Below are 19,247 nucleotides of genomic sequence, written 5' to 3'. Positions count from 1 at the left end.
GTTTTTAACAGTCTCTTATGCTTTGGCTCTCTCCCACTCTAACCTCTTTTTTTTTTTTTTCCTTCCCCTCCCCCATGGGTTTCGGTTAAGTTTCTCAGGGTCCACATAAGAGTGAAAACATATGGTATCTGTCTTTCTCTGTATGGCTTATTTCACTTAGCATCACACTCTCCAGTTCCATCCACGTTGCTACAAAAGGCCATATTTCATTCTTTCTCATTGCCACGTAGTATTCCATTGTGTATATAAACCACAATTTCTTTTTCCATTCATCAGTTGATGGACATTTAGGCTCTTTCCATAATTTGGCTATTGTTGAGAGTGCTGCTATAAACACTGGGGTACAAGTGCCCCTATGCATCAGTACTCCTGTATCCCTTCCTACCCCTAATCTTATTTTCAACTTTCTATCCACTGAGGATGCTGCTGGTAACAACTTAGGATTGCTTCCAGGCATTTTCCCTGTATCAGTGCATGTGCATGTATTTGTTTGGGTTATGTTTTTTTAATCCTAATAGGCTTATATACTTCAGTGTTCTGAGATTGACTTTTTGTCACTTAATAGTTTATGAATAACTCTTATTTTTTTTTTTTTTTTTGTAAGTTTATTTACTTATTTTGAGAGGAGCCTGAGCAGGGGAGGGGCAGAGAGAGAGAGGGAAAGAGAGAGAATCGTAAGCAGGCTCTACACTGCCAGTGCAGAGCCTGATGGTGGGGCTCAGTCCCATGAACCACAAGATCATGACCTGAGCCGGAACCAAGAGTTGAACACTAAACTGACTGAGCCACCTAGGCACCCCTGTCTCTTATTTTAACACTTAATTTCTTCTTAAAAATCTCTAGAGACATTGGGATCAGTCAGTAACAGAACTTCTTAAAATATATCCTCAAAGGAGGTACCCAAGGTGGCCTAGGATGGGGACTCTGTCCCTTGCTGATGGTGTGCTGTTGTAGCAGGAATTTTGTTATGCATTTGTGTCCTGGATTGCTGGGGTTTGAGTGAACATTAGGCGCCACCCTACCTTGTCAGGTTGATCACACTTCTAGTAGAGGTTTGCTCGTTGTATGCTGGAGAAACAAGTCTGTTCAGTCACTATTCCTGGTAAAATTAACTATTCTGAAATTAACTGCTTTTGTTCTTTCTTTTTGAGAAAGGATTAGCCCTGAGGCAATAGGTAATAAATGAAATCCTAATTATATTATGAGTGATTTTTTTCCCATTTCATTCGAATTTGAGGAAATAATAGCGTAGTTTGTAGATAAGATAAAATTTATAGAAAGTTCAGGTATCTACAGCAGAGCTGTGGGTATTTTGTGCCATGTATATCCTTACTAGTCTGGTGAGGCAAATGGATCTCTTCTCTGAGTACTGTTTTTAAATGCATATAGTAATAAACATAAGATAGCCAATAGGGCAAAATATTAAGTTGTGAAGAAGTAATATATGTGCTTCCTTGTCAAGGCTTTAAATAACAAGATGGTGCATTTGAAATAGGTAAGTTAATTTATTTCAGCGAGAGATCAGTGTGAAGGCTGTATGCGCTCAACATATCTTTGTCCATGTTACAGTAAAGCTGTACTGCCTTCTAGACAAGAATTTTCATTTGAACTGGCCAGTTTGACAAAACTACAGTACACATGATTGACCTCTTTGTGTATTGACCAACAAATGTACTGGAAAGCAGCTGGATATCTGGAATACCAACACATGGCTTCGCCATCTGGTGGCTGAGCAGTCAGATGCAGTTACCCCGTAGTTGGTCAGCTACATCATAGGAGCATCTGTAGATAGAGTAACTTTGATAATATATAGTCTAACAGATTTAGTAGATGTAATTTTTTTTTAATGCTTTTTTATTTATTTTTGAGACAGAGAGAGACAGAGCATGAACGGGGGAGGGTCAGAGAGAGAGGGAGACACAGAATCTGAAACAGGCTAAAGGCTCCGAGCAGTCAGCACAGAGCCCGACGCAGGGCTAGAACTCACATACCGCGAGATCGCGACCTGAGCCGAAGTCAGACGCTTAACCGACTGAGCCACCCAGGCGCCCCAGTAGATGTAATTTTGAAGTAGTGATGAGTGGGATAATTGGAGGAATATAAATTTTAACATTATGAATAAGTATGATTTTTGTTGGTGACAGTCACAGATCCTGATAATATTATAGTTTATATTTTTAGCTGAAAGGAAATGGTAAATTTCATTTGGAGGTTATATAACACTCATTTCACTAAGTAAGGAATGCTCTGCTAATTTAAGAATTGGTACAAGCCTTTTTTTCTTAAAGTTGCTGCTGCAAACTGGTTTGTTTTTTGGAATATGGGGGCTTTTCCCCTTGATTCCCCCAGGGCTTATAGCCAATATGTAAGTTTAGTAAATTAAAAAGTATTTTGTCCCCTGAGAATAATCAAATTCGGTGTGAAAACTTGGTAAAAGTAGACATTTTTTGTCTTTTTCACTGTGCAGATAGCTGATCTGGCCAATGAAGACACACCACAGCTGTATGTGGCCTGCGGTAGGGGACCCCGATCATCTCTGAGAGTCCTACGGCACGGACTTGAGGTAAGATGGGTACTTTTAGATCATCTGCAGGGTTTGGAGAAAAGCATTGGAAAAGCAGCTTGTAACTTTATTCTTTTTTTTTTTTTTTTTTTTTTTTTAATTTTTTTTTTAACGTTTATTTATTTCTGAGACAGGGAGAGACAGAGCATGAGTGAGGGAGGGGCAGAGAGAGAGGGAGACACAGAATCAGAAGCAGGCTCCAGGCTCTGAGCTGTCAGCACAGAGCCCGACGCGGGGCTCGAACCCACAAACCATGAGATCGTGACCTGAGCCGAAGTCGGTCTCTCAACCGACTGAGCCACCCAGGCGCCCCACTTATAACTTTATTCTAATGAGATCAATGGTATATTTAATGTTTCTGTGAAAGAAAAAGTGTTTTCTTTCCTATTTCCATAAAAGTTAGAGTTTAAATTTCCTGTTCTTTGACATGTTAGCACAATAGGCACATTTTAAAAAATTGGCAAGTGAGGATCAAAGGGGGAAAATAATCTTTACTGGTTCCAGGCTCACAAGTCATAACAGAGGATATCTGCATGGAACATTTTATTCCATTTTTTTTCTAGTCTTGGTCTGTGTTCATTGTTTTTAGATAATTATATCTTTTTACCTCAATGTATATGTTTTTGTATTTTACCAAGTTTATTATGTATTCTTAGGTTGTATTATTTTTAGTGTTTCTATAATATTCCACTATAGTGGTTGGATCAGAATTTATGTAATAAATCCTTTATTGTTGCATCTTTTAGGTGATATAGACACTCAGAACTTTCTTTTTAATTTTTTTTTAATGTTTGTGTATTTTTAAGAGAGAGAGCCTGCATGCACATATGTGGGGGAGGAGCAGAGAGAGAGGGAGACACAGAAGTAGGTTCCAGGCTCTGGGCTGACAGCACAGAGTCTGGCGTGAGCTTAAACCCACAAACTGTGAGATCATGACCTGAGCTGAAGTTGGATGCTTAACCAACTGAGCCACCCAGGTGCCCCCAAAATTATCTTTTCAAATGCTACATCTTCCTGCGATTCTAGGGTTCATGCTTTTTAGCAAGTTCCTTGAACTTGGTTTTGTTAGGAGCAAAACAAAGCTTCCTATGACAGTTTGCTTCATAGTTGAGGGTTGGCATGCTATAAGCTCTCAATGGCCCACTGCCTGATTTTGTAAATTTTTATTGGAACGCAGCTAAGATGACCTTGGTTTTGAATTCTGGCTCTATCACTTAATAGCTATTACTAAACTTTTGTTTCCTCTTCTGTAAAATGAAGTTAAGTACCTGCTTTAAAGATTGTTGTGTGAGTTAAGTGAGGTAATGCATATAAAGAAGCACTTAGCTCAAGTTCTGGCGTACAGTAACAAGTATGTTACCTATTACCACTGTTAATGTGTTTCAGGGGGTGCCTGGGTGGATTAAGTGTCTGACTCTTGGTTTTGGCTCAGGTCATGGTCTCGTGGTTTGTGGGATTGGGCTGTGCCGACAGCGCAGAGTCTGCTTGGGATTTTTTCTCCTCCCTTTCTGCCTCTCCCTCCACTTGTGTGCACGTGCTCTCGCTCTCTCAAAATAAATAAACTTTAAAAAGAATATATTTCTCTTTCAGAAATTTGAAGATTTTTTTGGCTGTGCCAAAAATATCAGGCCACCAAATTTTTAATGACTCAAATCTAATTTAGACTAATAGTTTTTAGTTATTGCTTGTTGGATCCCATTTAGCATTTGGTGGAAGCTAGCATTCTCCACCAAAAGTGCGTATGTGCATTATCAGAAAGTGTTGTCTACAGTAGAAGAGATAAAGGACCCAATTAAGAATCATTGTTTTTGAGTCTTCGGCCCCCTCCCAATTTTTTAAATTTTTAAAAATTTTTTTCATTTAGTTTTTGAGAAAGAGCACGACTGGTGGAGGGGCAGAGAGAGAGGGAGACACAGGATCTGAAGCAGGCTCCAGGCTCTGAGCTGCCAGCACAGAGCCTGATGTGGGTCCTGAACTCATGGACCGCGAGATCACAACCTGAGCTAAAGTCGGATCCTCAACCGACTGAGCCACTCAGGCAACCCTGCCCCCTCCCAATTTTTTTCCAATTCTATAAAAGATCTTGATTATACAGAAAAATATTTTGAAATTGTTGAACATTGCTTTGTTCCTGTATATCTATTTTTTAAAAATTTTTTAATGTTTATTTTTGAAAGACCGAGTATAAGCGGGGGAGGGGCAGAGAGAGGGAGACACAGAATCTGAAGCAGGCTTCAGGCTCTCCGCTGTCATCACAGAGCCTGACATGGGACTCGAATTCATAAACCATGAGACCATGACTTGAGCCGAAGCTATTAACCAACTGAGCCACCCAGGTGCCCCCCTTGTATACCTATTTGTTGAACTTTGTTGTTTAGCTTTATTGTGGTCTCGTTTGAGCAGGGTCATTGTCACTATTACACTTGGTATAGAGTATCACACACCTAACACTTAAGTTTTATTGGTGATGAAGTTTTCCACAGTTCTCCTGTTCCATGATGAGGTATTCCTATTATTTTATCAGTAAAGTAAAAAAAAAGGTAATGCCTTTAATGGATATATGTGAGTTCTTTTTATAAAATGTGGTTACACAGTATAATATATTAAGCTGTCTAATTGTTTCTCGGTGGTTTTAAAAATAACATTTTTATTTTGGAATGGTTTTATATTTACAGAAAAATTAGATATAGTGCAGAAAGTTCAGGTATAATAACATATACCTAGTTTTCTCCTCTAGATCATTTCATCTCAGGTATTTCATTTCCTCTCATGTTTGAGAACTTACAGGATATTCAGAGGCTTCTTGAGTCTAATCTTTACATTTTTTAAAAAAATGTTTTTATTGATTTTTGAGACAGAGACAAAGTGTGAGCAGGGGAGGGGCAGAGAGAGAGGGAGACACAGAATCTGAAGCAGGCTCCAGGCTCTGAGCTGTCAGCACAGAGCCTGGTGCGGGGCTCGAACCCACGGACTGTGAGATCATGACCTGAGCTGAAGTCAGATGCTCAACCAACTGAGCCACCCAAGTGCACCTTGAGTCTATTCTTATGGAACGTAAAAAATCTAATAGGAAGGACAGAATAATTCCTGAAATTACTTTTTAGGATTTAGGAAATCACATAGGATCCCCTGTGAGGTGGTGATTGGGATTTCTATGAGAGCTTATAGGAGGGAGTGTGGACTGCCAGGCAAGAGGATAAGGGAAGATTTTTCCTACAGGATGTGCCATTTGAATTGGTCCTTGAAGAGAGATGTGATTTGGCCTTAAGGGGGTTAGGAAGAGAAATGGGCTTAGATGGCTGTTTCATTCCACGTGCTCTCTTTTTGAGGAGGATGCAGGCATGGCATACCCAAAGGAAATGTATGGTTTTTGCTGCAGCAACTATCCTCCTGAACATTCCATCCCATTTTGCTAAAGTTTGTTATGGGGATCTCCAATATTTCCAAGCCTTTTTGGCTCTTAACTCTTTTTTTTTGACAGAATATTTCCATTCTTTCTTTTTTTTTTTTGGTTAATGTTTATTTATTTTTGAGAGAACATGAGGGGGGCAGGGGCAGAGAGAGAGGGAGACAAAGAATCCAAAGTAGGCTCCAGGCTCTGAGCTTTCAGCACAGAGCCCAACGCGGGCCTTGAACTCACCAACCGTGAGATCATGACCTGAGCCGAAGTCAGGTGCTCAACCGACTGAGCCACCCAGGCGCCCCTGATATTTCCATTCTTTTAAAGATTTTTTTTTTTTTCATTAGTAAGTAATCTCTACACTCAACATGGAACTCAAACTTAAAACCCCGAGATCAGGAGTCACATGCTCTACCAACTGAGCCTGTCAGGTGCTCCAGTTCCATTCTTTTAATCCAGCATGCAGTATGAGCACTGCTGTATCAGAATCCTGTTATCAAGTGTAGTTGTAAGCAAGGAGCTAATTTCTATGCTCATTGGATCTGTGGTTTGTATCCTCCCCTGTCAGGTGTCAGAAATGGCTGTCTCTGAGTTACCCGGTAACCCCAATGCTGTCTGGACAGTGCGTCGGCACATTGAAGGTAAGTAGCCCTTTCCCAACAGTCAAAATGTGGGTCTGGGTAACATCGACAGTAGAAGGCTTAGGAGGTTGCATTCGTAATGTTTTTATATTGCTTCATTTAACAATATACTAGAAACTTTTTCTGGCCTGACACCATGTTTTTCAGGCTCTCTCAATCAGGATGCCTGCACCTTTTTTGTATGCATGAGTAAGGGGTGCATTAGGGTGGCTGTTAATACATCTACACTCCCGTATTGTAGAGCTGTCATACATGTTGTTCTTTGACCATATTCATCCTGTTGCATCTGTAAGAGGTGTGGTGTGAGGGAAAGTTTTTTGCTTCTTCAGTTTTCTTCAGCAGTTTTCTCCTGTTGTGCTGAAACCATGGTGAAGTTGAAGGTGTTGTCCTAGGTATTAAGAGATTTAGTTAAGCTTATTAATCAATTAGTCCTGCTCAATGGGTGGAATTGTGCTTAAGGGAACTGAAGATTGAGATTGAATGGAATCATAATTTTTGAATGGGTGGAAAAGAGTGGATGGAGGAAAGAGGAGTCTGAGTTCTTGGATAAAAATGGTCACCTCATCCTAAAATTTTGAAATTTAGGTAAAAATGCATAACAGTGTGACAGCAGGATATTCTTGAATCAGTTGAATTTGAGGAATGAAACTTAATTCTCATTTTCCCTTGGATTCTCTGTGGGTGTAGGTCATTTCTATTCTTAGACTTCATCTTCCTCTTGTTCCCTCAGGAATGTGGGCCTGGTGAGATCACCCTGGCCAGCATAGAAAGCTTTTTCAAGAAAACAGCTGGAAATCTTCCTGATATTTTGATGTCCTGATATTTTGATGTTCTGATGTTTGATTTTATGGGAGTTGGGAAATGTGTAGGAGGGAAACCTCATGTTATTCGTAGAATACACATTATGGTGGATTTTGTTTTCATGTGGGTGTTTGAACCAAGTCTGAGTTGAGTAGATAGAAAAACCAAATAGGAAATTAGTCGGTTTATTTTTGCTAGAAGATAATTAGTAGATGACTGATTTTGATTTTCCCATTTTGTATAATTTCTTCGTAAAGAAACTAGTCAAATTGATGTTCACCTTTAGCTTGGCGGCTGGTTGGTATTACAACTCCTGATGAAAACATTGCCTACACTCTGAATTTTTTAAGCCTTTGAGATAAAACTTAGTATTCCTCTTTCTTGTTTTGTTTTCTAGTACTTGAACTTTACTTTAAAGTAGTTTTAGATTTACAGGAAAGTTCCCCCTCATTTTTATGATGAAGGCAGAAAAAGTAGGAGTTGACTCTTTCAAGATAGTGCGTTGAGGTAATAGTCTGACAGCATGGTCTCTGAGCTTCCAGTCCAGTGTTCCTTTGACTAACGCTGAAGTTGGAGTCTGTCGGTCTTGCTGGTCTTTAGGTTAAGTTTTATACTGTCATCGTGCAGTCTTTCTAGTGTCCACCTTGTACTTAGTAATTAAGAAAGGATTGGATCTCTACTCTCAGAGCCCTTGCCATCTAACACAAGAAGACAAGTACACAAAACTACTATGTGTTCTGATGTAATGAAAGGCACACAAGCATGTTGCCAGGACAGGTTAGAGGAGAGGGAATTGGCATATGTTGGAGAATCAGAAAAGACTTTTTTGGACAATGCTTGATGAGTTAGTGATAAGCAGTATGTTGCATGATGGAACTTGTAGCTGAATATTTTTCTTGTCAAGTTTTAGGAATTGACTACATCCTGATAAATTTCACTCTTAGAAACGATAATTTGGGTGATCACCCACAAAAACAGGTCAGGTTCTCTCTGTTCATTCTCTTTCCAGATACTCCAAGTTACTGTTGTGTGACTATCCCACATGTCCACACATGCTGCAGTGTTCAGGCAACTACTAACCTTGGCTGGTACTTGGTGATGCACACTACCAATACCAAGCCTTTTTTTCTCTTCCACAGGTGGCTGGTGAAGGTGCTGATCACCACAGGTGTGTACATACTGCTAGGGTCTACCATGGGGTCTTCTAGTTTACCCAGGGAGAGGGATTTGTACAAAATATTAAGACCGCCCTGATGGCATCTCAGAGGGTAACTTTGAAATTGGCTGTTCATGTGCATTGTAGTGATGGCACACCCATCTGCCTGTATATTAAATGGTTGGAGGCAGGGATCGGCTTCCCTTACTTTTTCCCTAAGTAGAAAGTACGACTGATATGTCTTTCACTAAAGCTGAAAGAACCTGTAGCTAGAAAACCTTAACTCCGTACTCTCCTTTGGTGATTCATATGTTCCAGGTGTACTGACTCAAGCCCTGGAGAAAGCCACCTATTTTTGTTTTGTTTTGTTGTGTTTTTTTTAGTATAATCAGGACTGCTGAGGCAAGACAGGAACCAAATAGAGTGTAAAGTGAGAATGAGACACTGGAAGCTTAAACCATCTTTGGTCACTCAGCATCTGTGGTCCCTCAGTTTTGGAGTGAGCTGTGTTTTGAGCTTCAGATGCCAACACAGAGGAAAGAAGAATGCTTTCCTTCCCCATGGGCTGCTTCAGCAGTGCTCAGATAAAAGTCCTCTTTAAGTGAGACAAAGATGCATTCTCATACCCTAATATGATGACATTGATGTTCTTTTATGTGAAACTTGTAACTTCTGGAAAAAGGCAACATGGATGTATCTGGTCATTTCCCTTGATTTTGTTTTGAACTCCAAATTTTTTTTAAATGTTTGTTTTTGAGAGGGAGAGAGAGAGTGTGCGCGCCTGTGCATGTGAGCTAGGGAGGAGCTAGGGAGGAGCTAGAGAGAAAGGGAGAGAGAGAATCCCAAGCAGTCTCCACGCCATCAGCGCAGAGCTCAGTGCAGGACTCGATCTCACAAACCGTGAGGTCATGACCTGAACCAAACTCAAGAATTGATTACTTAACCAACTAAGCCACCCAGGTGCCCCCTGAACTCCCAACTTTTAACCTGTAACTTCCTTAGGACATGAGCAATTAGCCGGCTATAGGTCCTCCTGGATATAGAATGGAAAGGGTAGAAGTTACAGTGTGCCTAGTATTCCTAGGGTAATGGATATTTTGAGGAAATCTGTGATGTAAAGCTCTACTGCTTGTTGCATTGCTCAGCAAATGTATGTAAATCCCCTGAGCATCTCTCTGTTTTTGTGTCTGAACAGTATGGGGCCTTGGGTCAAAGGGAAGATAAAGTCCCAGGCAGCTTTCCTTCCTCTCTCCCTTCATTCTCTTGCATGTAAGTCAAAATTTGCATGGTCTCTTTGCTGAAGTTCCTCCCTTTCCCCTTGATTGAAGGAAGAGACCAGAAATCCTGGCCAGTTAACAGCCCTTTGATGTTTGGCTTTAATTTGTTCTGGCATAGTTTTTAAGATACAAGGTTTCAGTAATGAGAGTGTGGGAAAAGACATAGTATTCATGTAATATTAAAATTAAGTAATTACTGTTATTTTTACACAATAGAAACTTCCAGTTCAAGAACAGCTGGAGTAAAGCTTCCATGTTTGGCGTTGTGTGGAGATCGATTTTGGTTTTGTTGTAAACTGTTAAGACATCCATTTCAGGGGCAACCATGTCCTTATTTACATGGTCCTGGTCTTACAAAGTCATTTTATAAGGTGTCCTCAAAGCATTTGATAACATCTTGACAGTTGTAACAAAAATAATCTAAAACCAGCATATCTACTTGTCCGTTGTTACTCCTTATGATTTAGAACTTGAACCTTATTCTGGATTCCTGGTGTAGCCGTTAGATTATACCCGTTGGGAATGATCTTTGATCCTTGCCTTTCAGCCACTCAGTACACACATGTATTATTAAGGAAAAGTTTGGAAAACCTTACTCACCCTTACTGTGTGAGTAATTTCATGTGTGAAGCAATTTCATAAAATATATTTATTTCTATATATTTCTATTTAAAAATGCTGATTACAGCCCACCAAATTGACTACGTCCTGCTCATAGGGCAGAATACTGCTGTAGGCTACACCAATGATACATCTTTAGTTGGTCTCTTTTTCTGTAAAGAACACTGATTCTGCCGAACTAAGTGAATAATCTTGGTTCACCTGAACTACCTTTGGAGCAATCAGAATCCATACTGTGTCCTTGTCGTGTGTGGGATGGATCAGCCCTAGGGTGTTGAGCTCTGACAAGGGCTCAGGCACGCAGGGTCCTATAGCTACTTCTATGAGTAAGGTAGCCACTCTAATTTAGTACCTTGTCTACTTGTCATTCAGTCCCCTGTTGACCTGATTTCTGTATGAGGGGGAGACAGAAAGGGGAATTGATACATAAAATTCGGAAGTAAAATAGAAAAATCTTAACCCTTCCTTAAAAAATAACATACCTTTCTCTATTCATCATTTGAAAAGTTTTATGCCAAACATTGTACTGGGTGTGGGAGATGCACAGAGGTGTTTTATGTGTAGGATGGAATATATATATGGGAAACAGGTGGCCTTTAACTGCCTCTGACTTGGAGAAACTCATTTGTGTTTATTCATAACTGTGTTTCGTTAAATGAAAAGCAAATCCTAATAGGGTTGTTCCTGACCACTGAATAGTTGCTTTTTTAAAATTTTTTTTTTTTTTTTAACATTTATTTATTTTTGAGACGGAGAGAGACAGAGCATGAACGGGGGAGGGTCAGAGAGAGGGAGACACAGAATCTGAAACAGGCTCCAGGCTCTGAGCTGTCAGCACAGAGCCCGACGCGGGGCTCAAACTCACGGACCACGATCATGACCTGAGGTGAAGTCGGCCGCTTAACTGACTGAGCCGCCCAGGCTCCCCAATAGTTGCATTTTTAAATAATGAGAGTAGAAAGGTCAAGGGCTGACAGTATAAACAATAAAATGCTTCTTGGTTAATGCTCTTATCTCATTTTAATTGGGATATCCTAGGATTCGCTGTTTTAAACCTGAGGGTGACAGTCTCATTGAAGCTTAAGTAATCTGTTTTATTCATCAGGTATTATGTTCCCACAGAATCGGTTTTTGGAAGAGGCTGGGGTCCTTTCCTAGTTATAACGATTATCTTTAAGAATGGATTGTGATGGGCATCTAGCACAAATAAATAAGCTCTAAGTTCAGTATATGTAAATATTGTAGTTTTCAGAATTTCCTCCTGCCTGTTCCCCTGCTTTGTCCTCTTGGATTTTTCCAGCAAATGTCTCAAGAAAAATTGATTTTCAGAGGTGTTAGGGGTAGCCATATGTACTCAATGTATTCAGGCCTTTGAGGAAGCAAAGTGTATCTGTAGGGTGTTACTATTTTCAATTATCCTTTGGATCATCTTGTGCTGTTTGCCACATGAGTCTGTGTGATGACTACACATAGAAGAAGTTCCTTGGAAGGTTTCTGAAGAGAAAACTTAGTATATCTCATTTGGCTTTGTAACTAATGAGTTCTTAGCTAACCAACTCCTCTTTCCTTTTTGCAGATGAGTTTGATGCCTATATCATTGTGTCTTTCGTGAACGCCACACTTGTACTATCCATCGGAGAGACTGTGGAAGAAGTGACTGACTCTGGGTTCCTGGGCACAACCCCAACCTTATCCTGCTCCTTGTTAGGAGATGATGCCTTGGTACAGGTCAGGATTCCCAGAGAGTTATTCACCTTACTTTATCCTTTCATTGTGGTGTAGACTGCTGTGCTTACATTAATGAGCTTTTAACTCTTTTTTTTTTTTTTTTAATTTTTTTTTTTAACGTTTATTTATTTTTGAGACAGAGAGACAGAGCATGAATGGGGGAGGGTCAGAGAGAGAGGGAGACACAGAATCCGAAACAGGCTCTAGGCTCTGAGCGGTCAGCACAGAGCCCGACGCGGGGTTCGAACTCACAGATCGTGAGCTCATGACCTGAGCTGAAGTCGGAGGCTTAACCGACTGAGCCACCCAGGCGCCCCACTTTGAACTCTTTTGAAGTGAACATTGCAAACATGAATTTAGGTTAATTTGACTTGTCTGGGACCTAGTGATTCTTTTTGTCATTGACCCGATTGGTGCCTCATTGCAGTGGTGCCAGTTCGGACAGGAGTGACCCATCTGGTAAGGGTGAGGGTCATGCTGAGTACAGAGTCACATTGCTAAAGTCGGTTTCCTTCTTCTTGTTGCTGACTGTAGGTGTATCCTGATGGCATTCGGCATATAAGAGCAGACAAGCGAGTCAATGAGTGGAAGACCCCTGGGAAGAAAACGATTGTGAAATGTGCTGTGAACCAGCGACAAGTGGTGATTGCCCTGACAGGAGGAGAGCTGGTCTATTTTGAGATGGATCCTGTATGTTATTTTATCATTCATTGTGGAACTTAGTGTTAGGATCCAGAGGTAAAGATGAGAGTTGTAGTTCAGTATTCACAAAGAGAATTGAGGAGGGAAAGTGTTCACAAGCAAATCCAGCCCAGTGGGGATGGGATAGGGAGGCTAAGTTCATGTTTTAATTCTTTTTTTTTTTTTTTTTTTAATGTTTATTTTTGAGAAAGAGGGCATGAACAGGGTTGGGGCAGAGAGAGAGGGAGACGCAGAATCTGAAGCAGGCTTCAGTCTCTGAGCTATCAGCACAGAACCTGATGTGGGGCTCAAACCCATGAACCGTGAGATCATGACCTGAGCCAATGTTGGATGCTTAACCAACTGAGCCATGCAGGTGCCCCTCATGTTTTAAATCTAACTAGAGTTAGGAAGTTCCATCTTAGCAATGAAATATTTTATTCTCTTGCCCTTCACATTCTACTTTTCCAACAAATATTGGCTAAAGGTTTTAATTTTTACAATCTGAAGCCATTTCAGAAATTTTCTTTTGCTTTTCTGTATGGAAGGATATTGGGTATACTTATCATGCTCTCAGCAAAGTTTCTGGACGTGGTCAACCTGTATAGTCTAACTGTACCTCTGGTTGAGATTTGTTTAAGTATTTGAATTTGAATTCATATTTGAATTATCTTTTATCCAAAGTGTTCTCATGAACAGATGAATAGTTTTCTATATTTCTATTTCCTGAGAGCTAGGTTGGTTTAGAAAATTTGTAACATATTGTATTTATTAAAGACAAAAACATTGTGTTGTCTCTTGATTGTCTCATCAGTAGTTTTGCTTGCTCCTGGCCTTATGTAGAGAAATTCTTGGTTATTGATTATAGTAAGAAGGGTGAGAGGAAACAAAAAGGAACTTAACAGTCCTTTCCCAGGCTCAGGGTTTAGGGGCAAGTGGGAGTCGTTTGTGACCTCTCTTTCTTACTTCTGTAGTCAGGACAGCTGAATGAGTACACAGAGCGGAAGGAGATGTCAGCCGATGTGGTGTGCATGAGTCTGGCCAACGTGCCTCCTGGAGAGCAGCGGTCTCGCTTCCTTGCTGTGGGGCTGGTGGACAATACTGTCAGAATCATCTCCCTGGACCCCTCAGTGAGTGTCACCCTTGACTTCAAGGATCTTCCCATTGGAAACTGAGCTGCTGGCCCACTCCTGATGGGCATCTCTGAAGTTGTCTGGGCTAGACCCTGAAATCAGCATCTGCCACTTCTGAGTACCATAGCAGCACACGTGGGGAGTCTTTTTGAAGATCCTGATGGCAGACTGCTAAGTGTTGTTTTGCCTTAAGCCTTGTCTCCGTTTGTGGTGAAAAAGAAACAAAAAAACCCAAGACTGCTGAAAAGGACTTGGACTTGGCTCCAGGGCCTTAGATGACTTTTAAGAGCTGCCTTTGCTTATTTACCTTTACCATTATCTACTTTTACAGAAAGGAAAGCATGGTTCTCTCCAGAGCTTATTCTAAGATTTGGTTTAACTAGTGTTAACCCATTTAAAGCTCACTATAGGATTCCCCTCCACAAGAAAGTTGTTTCTTCATTCTGAGAATTAGATTTTTTTTCCCCAAAATTGGTCATTTCCCCTCTTTTATTCTTTTCTCTTTCCTCCTTAGGACTGTTTGCAGCCTCTGAGCATGCAAGCTCTCCCAGCCCAGCCTGAGTCCTTGTGTATTGTGGAAATGGGTGGGACTGAGAAGCAAGATGAGCTGGGTGAGAGGGGCTCTATTGGCTTCCTATACTTGAATATTGGGTTACAGGTAAGAGATCTGAGGCTCACATTGGGGTCAGGCCTTCTTTAGCTTTTATGCACTCCTTGTTCTATATGGGCATTTGCTGTGCCTGTGGTTTCATTTTACCACCTCATGAAAAGTGAATGGTGCTGGTCTGTGTTCCACTTCTCTCCTCTCTAATTAGAACAAGTCAGGCCTAAAAAAATAAGTTATATTATATTATACTTATATTATATTATATTATATTATATTATATTATATTATATTATATTAACACTACAAGTTATTTGCAATCATAAGTTTCACTATTTGAGACTGTAGCTCTAACAGATGTGTGGGTTGTTTTCTTTTTAGGCCTCAATTTTATTATCATGCTGAATACAACTTAACAGTTCTTTAATATCTGATACCTTATTCGTGTTCTGGTGTTTCTTGGTTTGTGTTGGTTTTGTTTTTCTCAAAAATGTTTTTACCTTTGGTTCTACTTAGGATCTGCATAAAGCTATCCACAGTTTGCATTTGCATGACCTATCCCTTTGTTTCTTTTATTTTTATCGTTATTTATTTATTTATTTATTTATTTATTTAATGTCTTGTTTATTTTTAAGAGAGAGAGCGTGAATGGGAGAGGGGTCGCTCAGGCGCTGCCTCCCCCTTTGTTTCTTTTAATAACTGTCCTACCCTAGGGGTGTCTGTGTGGCTCAGTTGGTTAAGTATGTGCCTTTTGATTTCAGCTCAGGTCATGTTCTCGTGGTTGATGAGTTCAACCCTTGCATCAGGCTCTGCACTGACAGCAGTGCTTGGGATTCCCAAGCAGGCTTGGGATTCTCTCTCTCCCTCTCTCTCTGCCCCTCCCCTGCTCTCTCTCTCTCTCTCTCTCTCTTTCAAAATAAATAAATAATAACTTAAAGAAAAATTGTCCTACACCTTTTTTTTTTTTTTTTTTTTTTTTTAAAGAAACCAGATCATTTGTTTTGAAGAATTTCTGCCTTTTGGATTTGGCAGAATCCTTTCTTGTGTGTTTAATGTTACTGTTCTATTCTCTGTAATTCCTATAGACTAGAGGGTGGATCTAGAGCATGCTGTCCATTAAAAATATAACATAAGCCCCATGTAACTTAAATATTCCTGTAGCCACGAAAAAGGAACAGATGAAGTTAACTGTAATGTTTTATTTAAACATTTTTGTTTAAAATGTCATTTCAATTTGTTATCTGTATAAAAATTAAGATAACTTTGTTCTCTCTTTTTTAACAAAGTCTTTGAAATCTGGTATTTTTATTTTTTGAATTTTTTAAAGGTTTAATTTTTTTTTAACGTTTATGTGTGAGAGAGAGAATGAACACAAGCAGTGGAGGGGCAGAGAGGAGGGAGATGGAGGATCTGAAGTGGGCTGTATGCCGAAAGCAGAGACCCCGATGTAGGGTTTGAGTTCACGAGCTGTGAGATCATGGCCTGAGCTGAAGTTAGACACTCAACCGAGTCACCACAGATGCCCCTATGTTTGTTTGTTTAATTTTTTAATGTTTATTTTTTGAGAGAGAGAGAAAGAGAATGAGTGGGGGAGGGTCAGAAAGAGAGGGAGGCACAGAATCTGAAGCACGCTCCAGGCTCTGCACTGTCAGCACAGAGCCCGATGTGGGGCTCGAACTCATAAACTGTGAGATCATAACCTGAGCTGAAGTGGGACGCTTAACCGACTGAGTAACCCAGGTGCCCCGATGTATATTTATTTTTGAGAGAGAGAGATAGAGTGCAAACAGAAAGGGAGACACAGAATCCAAAGTAGGCTCCAGGCTCTGAGCTGTCAGCCCAGAGCCCGATGCAGGGCTCAAACTCTCGAACCCGAGAGATCGTGTCCTGAACTGAAATCAAGAGTCAGACTCTTAACTGACTGAGCCACCCAGGCGCCCCCTGATATTTTGTATCTTATACTTAAGGACACATTATCTTCTCATCAACCTTTTACCTAATAACAGTCATTGATGGCACATTGCCTAGATTCATTATGTCATTAGGGACTGGGAAATGACAATTTTCTATTTCATTCTTCATTTTATTAGCTGGAACTTTTCTCTAAAGAGGAAATTTGCCTATCCCAAAATACAGTTTGTAGAGGGAACGGATAAGTACTTTGTTTTTTCCCCTTTGTTTATCTGTTTTCACAGTAAGGAATTGGTGCCAGAGTAGTCTCCAGTGGGGACTAATGAAGTAATTTTTTATTTTTAGTTTTTTTGGATAACCTGAACTTGCAGATTTTTATATATTTGTGCTTTAAACTATTGTATTTTTCATTTGTGGATACTAAATTGCCTCTTTTTAGATGAGTAGAAGTTCCCTTTTGAAGTTAGGTTTTTTGTCGTTTGAATATGACTCCATTCTCTTTGGGGCCTTCCTTCTGGCATAACAGAGTGCCCTATATACACTTGGAATATTTTTGCCCCAGCCCTGAATTAGCCAATTCTCTTAAGAGTCTTTTTTTTTTAATGTCTGTTTTTAGGGAGCGAACATGCGTGAGTAGGGGAGGGGGAGAGAGAGATGGAGAGAGAATCCCAAGCAGGCTTCATGCTATCACAGGCAGAACCCAGCTCAGGGACGAGCCCAGGCAAACACAGTTTGTGAGTTCACAGAGCCTGCTTGAGATTCTCCCTCTTTCTCTACCCCTTCCCCCATTACACTCTCTCTGTCTCTCTCAAAACAAATAAATAAACTTTAAAAAAGAATAGTTTAACATACATGGTAAAAGAATTTTAAAGGATATACAGTGAAAAATAAGTGCTTTTCATTTAGTAAATGTTCAGTAACTACTTGAATGAGCAAGTGGCTTGCTGATCATTAGGATATTTTTTAAACCAGCAAGTCATTTCCTTCCATCTATTCTGAACTTACATATTTTGTGAAGTCGCCAAGGGAGGGATCTTCCATTATGGATAAGTTTCACCCACTCTCTTTTTTATTAGAATGGTGTGCTGCTGAGAACTGTCCTGGACCCCGTCACTGGGGATCTGTCTGACACCCGCACTAGGTACCTGGGGTCTCGTCCTGTGAAACTCTTTCGTGTCCGGATGCAAGGCCAAGAGGCAGTAAGTAATGAAAGTGGGCAGGCAGCATGTTTAGACGTTAGTGGCATCAGCTGAGAAAAGTTCCCTTGGTGTAAGTTTTGCTATTATTAATTCACCCATATATAGTTAGTTTGACATTAGCTCCCTCTTGTAAGTTTCTTTCATATAGGAACTTGTGGATCCCTTCATCCAGAGCTTTCCATGCTGTTTTGGTTGTGGGTAGGTTAGGATATGGATCTGTTCAGCCCTCAGGCTGGGCAAATGGAGGTGATTGAGAGGTAGTTAGAAACTTCCCATCTGGGGTACCTTTTTCCACAAGCAACCTTATACCAATACCAGGGTTTACCAAGTAATGTGAAAGAGATTGGGAAACATTGTGTCCTTTGTATCTAAGAATGTTACTATTGCTGGGTGCTATGCTAGTTCTTGACTTGAAGTCAGCATTAGGTGCAATAGCATGTCATTCTTGCAACTGTCCAGCCTTATGATAGTATTCGCATTTTACACATGTGGAAATGTAAAGAGATTGAGTGATTAGGTCTTAACAGATAGTAGCTCATGCTTTGCGCAGATAGTAAGCCATACATACTGCCTCTTCTCCAGGACTTTTTTAATCTTAAGGTAGCCTTTTAGGTTTCCAAAATTCGTTGGGATATTTTGCAGACTGAAAGTTACAGGTACGCAGTTCGGAGTTCGGTTAGCATTCCAAGTTTGTGTTTATCCCAAGCTTATTGGAGGTGTTTTTCTTTCCTCAGGTGTTGGCCATGTCTAGCCGCTCGTGGTTGAGCTATTCTTACCAGTCTCGTTTCCATCTCACCCCCTTGTCTTATGAGACCCTGGAATTTGCGTCTGGCTTCGCCTCTGAACAGTGTCCCGAGGGCATTGTTGCCATCTCCACCAATACCCTGAGGTGAGAGTTCCACATTGCAAGCCCACTGGGAAGTTCTGCCAATGGCTGGGATTCTGGTTCTGCTAGAGTGTTGGCAAAAGTGATGAAGCGATGACTTGGTGGCAGTGAGCCGACTCTTCACCGTGGGACTAGGGTGTTGGAACCGAAACCTTCATTTGGCTCAGGATTTTAATTAAGTATTGGTAGCCAAGTTTCAGTGTCTGAAGTTTTAGCTTCTGTTTAGATTTTCACGGCCAAGTTTTAATATACTGATCAGTACAGTTCACTTTTCTTAAGATTTAAGAATCTTGTTTTCCAGGGCAGCGCCATTGGATTAGTTTTAGAGCAGGCAGGAATTGAATCTCTGATATCTTTTTCTCATTCTGTCTTATTTGCAGTGTTACATGTTCAGTTTTAACCTCAGTATAAATTCTTTAGGCCTTTTGTAAGTTGACAGACTCCTATTTACGCTGAGTATGTTAGAGTGTGCACTATCTATATTGTTTTGACTGTCTCAAGTTTTGGGTTTGTTTTTTTCTTTTTTGGTCTTTTGCTGCCACCCATGTTCATGTCCTGGTTGTAAGTATTGGCTCATCATAAGAGCAACTCTATCAAGAGGCTATAACTTAACAAGTGGATAACTTACCAGGTGAACTCCCAGATC

The 19,247-nt window shown here is 40.4% G+C and overlaps 1 protein-coding gene across 5 annotated transcripts in view; it reads left to right on the top strand.

The window, feature by feature from the left end:
• SF3B3 (splicing factor 3b subunit 3) overlaps positions 1–19,247 on the top strand; it is a 57,268-nt gene that overhangs the window by 20,254 nt on the left and 17,767 nt on the right. For all 5 annotated transcript variants that reach the window (XM_078438966.1, XM_078438965.1, XM_078438964.1 and 2 more), the window contains exons 10-17: positions 2,468–2,563; positions 6,532–6,604; positions 12,036–12,187; positions 12,722–12,877; positions 13,843–13,998; positions 14,516–14,659; positions 17,593–17,715; positions 18,450–18,604. In XM_078438966.1, coding sequence (XP_078295092.1) covers positions 2,468–2,563; positions 6,532–6,604; positions 12,036–12,187; positions 12,722–12,877; positions 13,843–13,998; positions 14,516–14,659; positions 17,593–17,715; positions 18,450–18,604 — 1,055 coding nt within the window. The remainder of the gene's footprint in view (positions 1–2,467; positions 2,564–6,531; positions 6,605–12,035; positions 12,188–12,721; positions 12,878–13,842; positions 13,999–14,515; positions 14,660–17,592; positions 17,716–18,449; positions 18,605–19,247) is intronic.

Source organism: Panthera onca, chromosome E2, assembly GCF_046562875.1.
Source record: "Panthera onca isolate mPanOnc1 chromosome E2, mPanOnc1 haplotype 2, whole genome shotgun sequence".
In the NCBI taxonomy this organism is placed as follows: Eukaryota; Metazoa; Chordata; class Mammalia; order Carnivora; family Felidae; genus Panthera; species Panthera onca.
The sequence above is the reverse complement of the archived record's forward strand: the minus strand, read 5'-3'. Positions and strand labels throughout refer to the sequence as shown.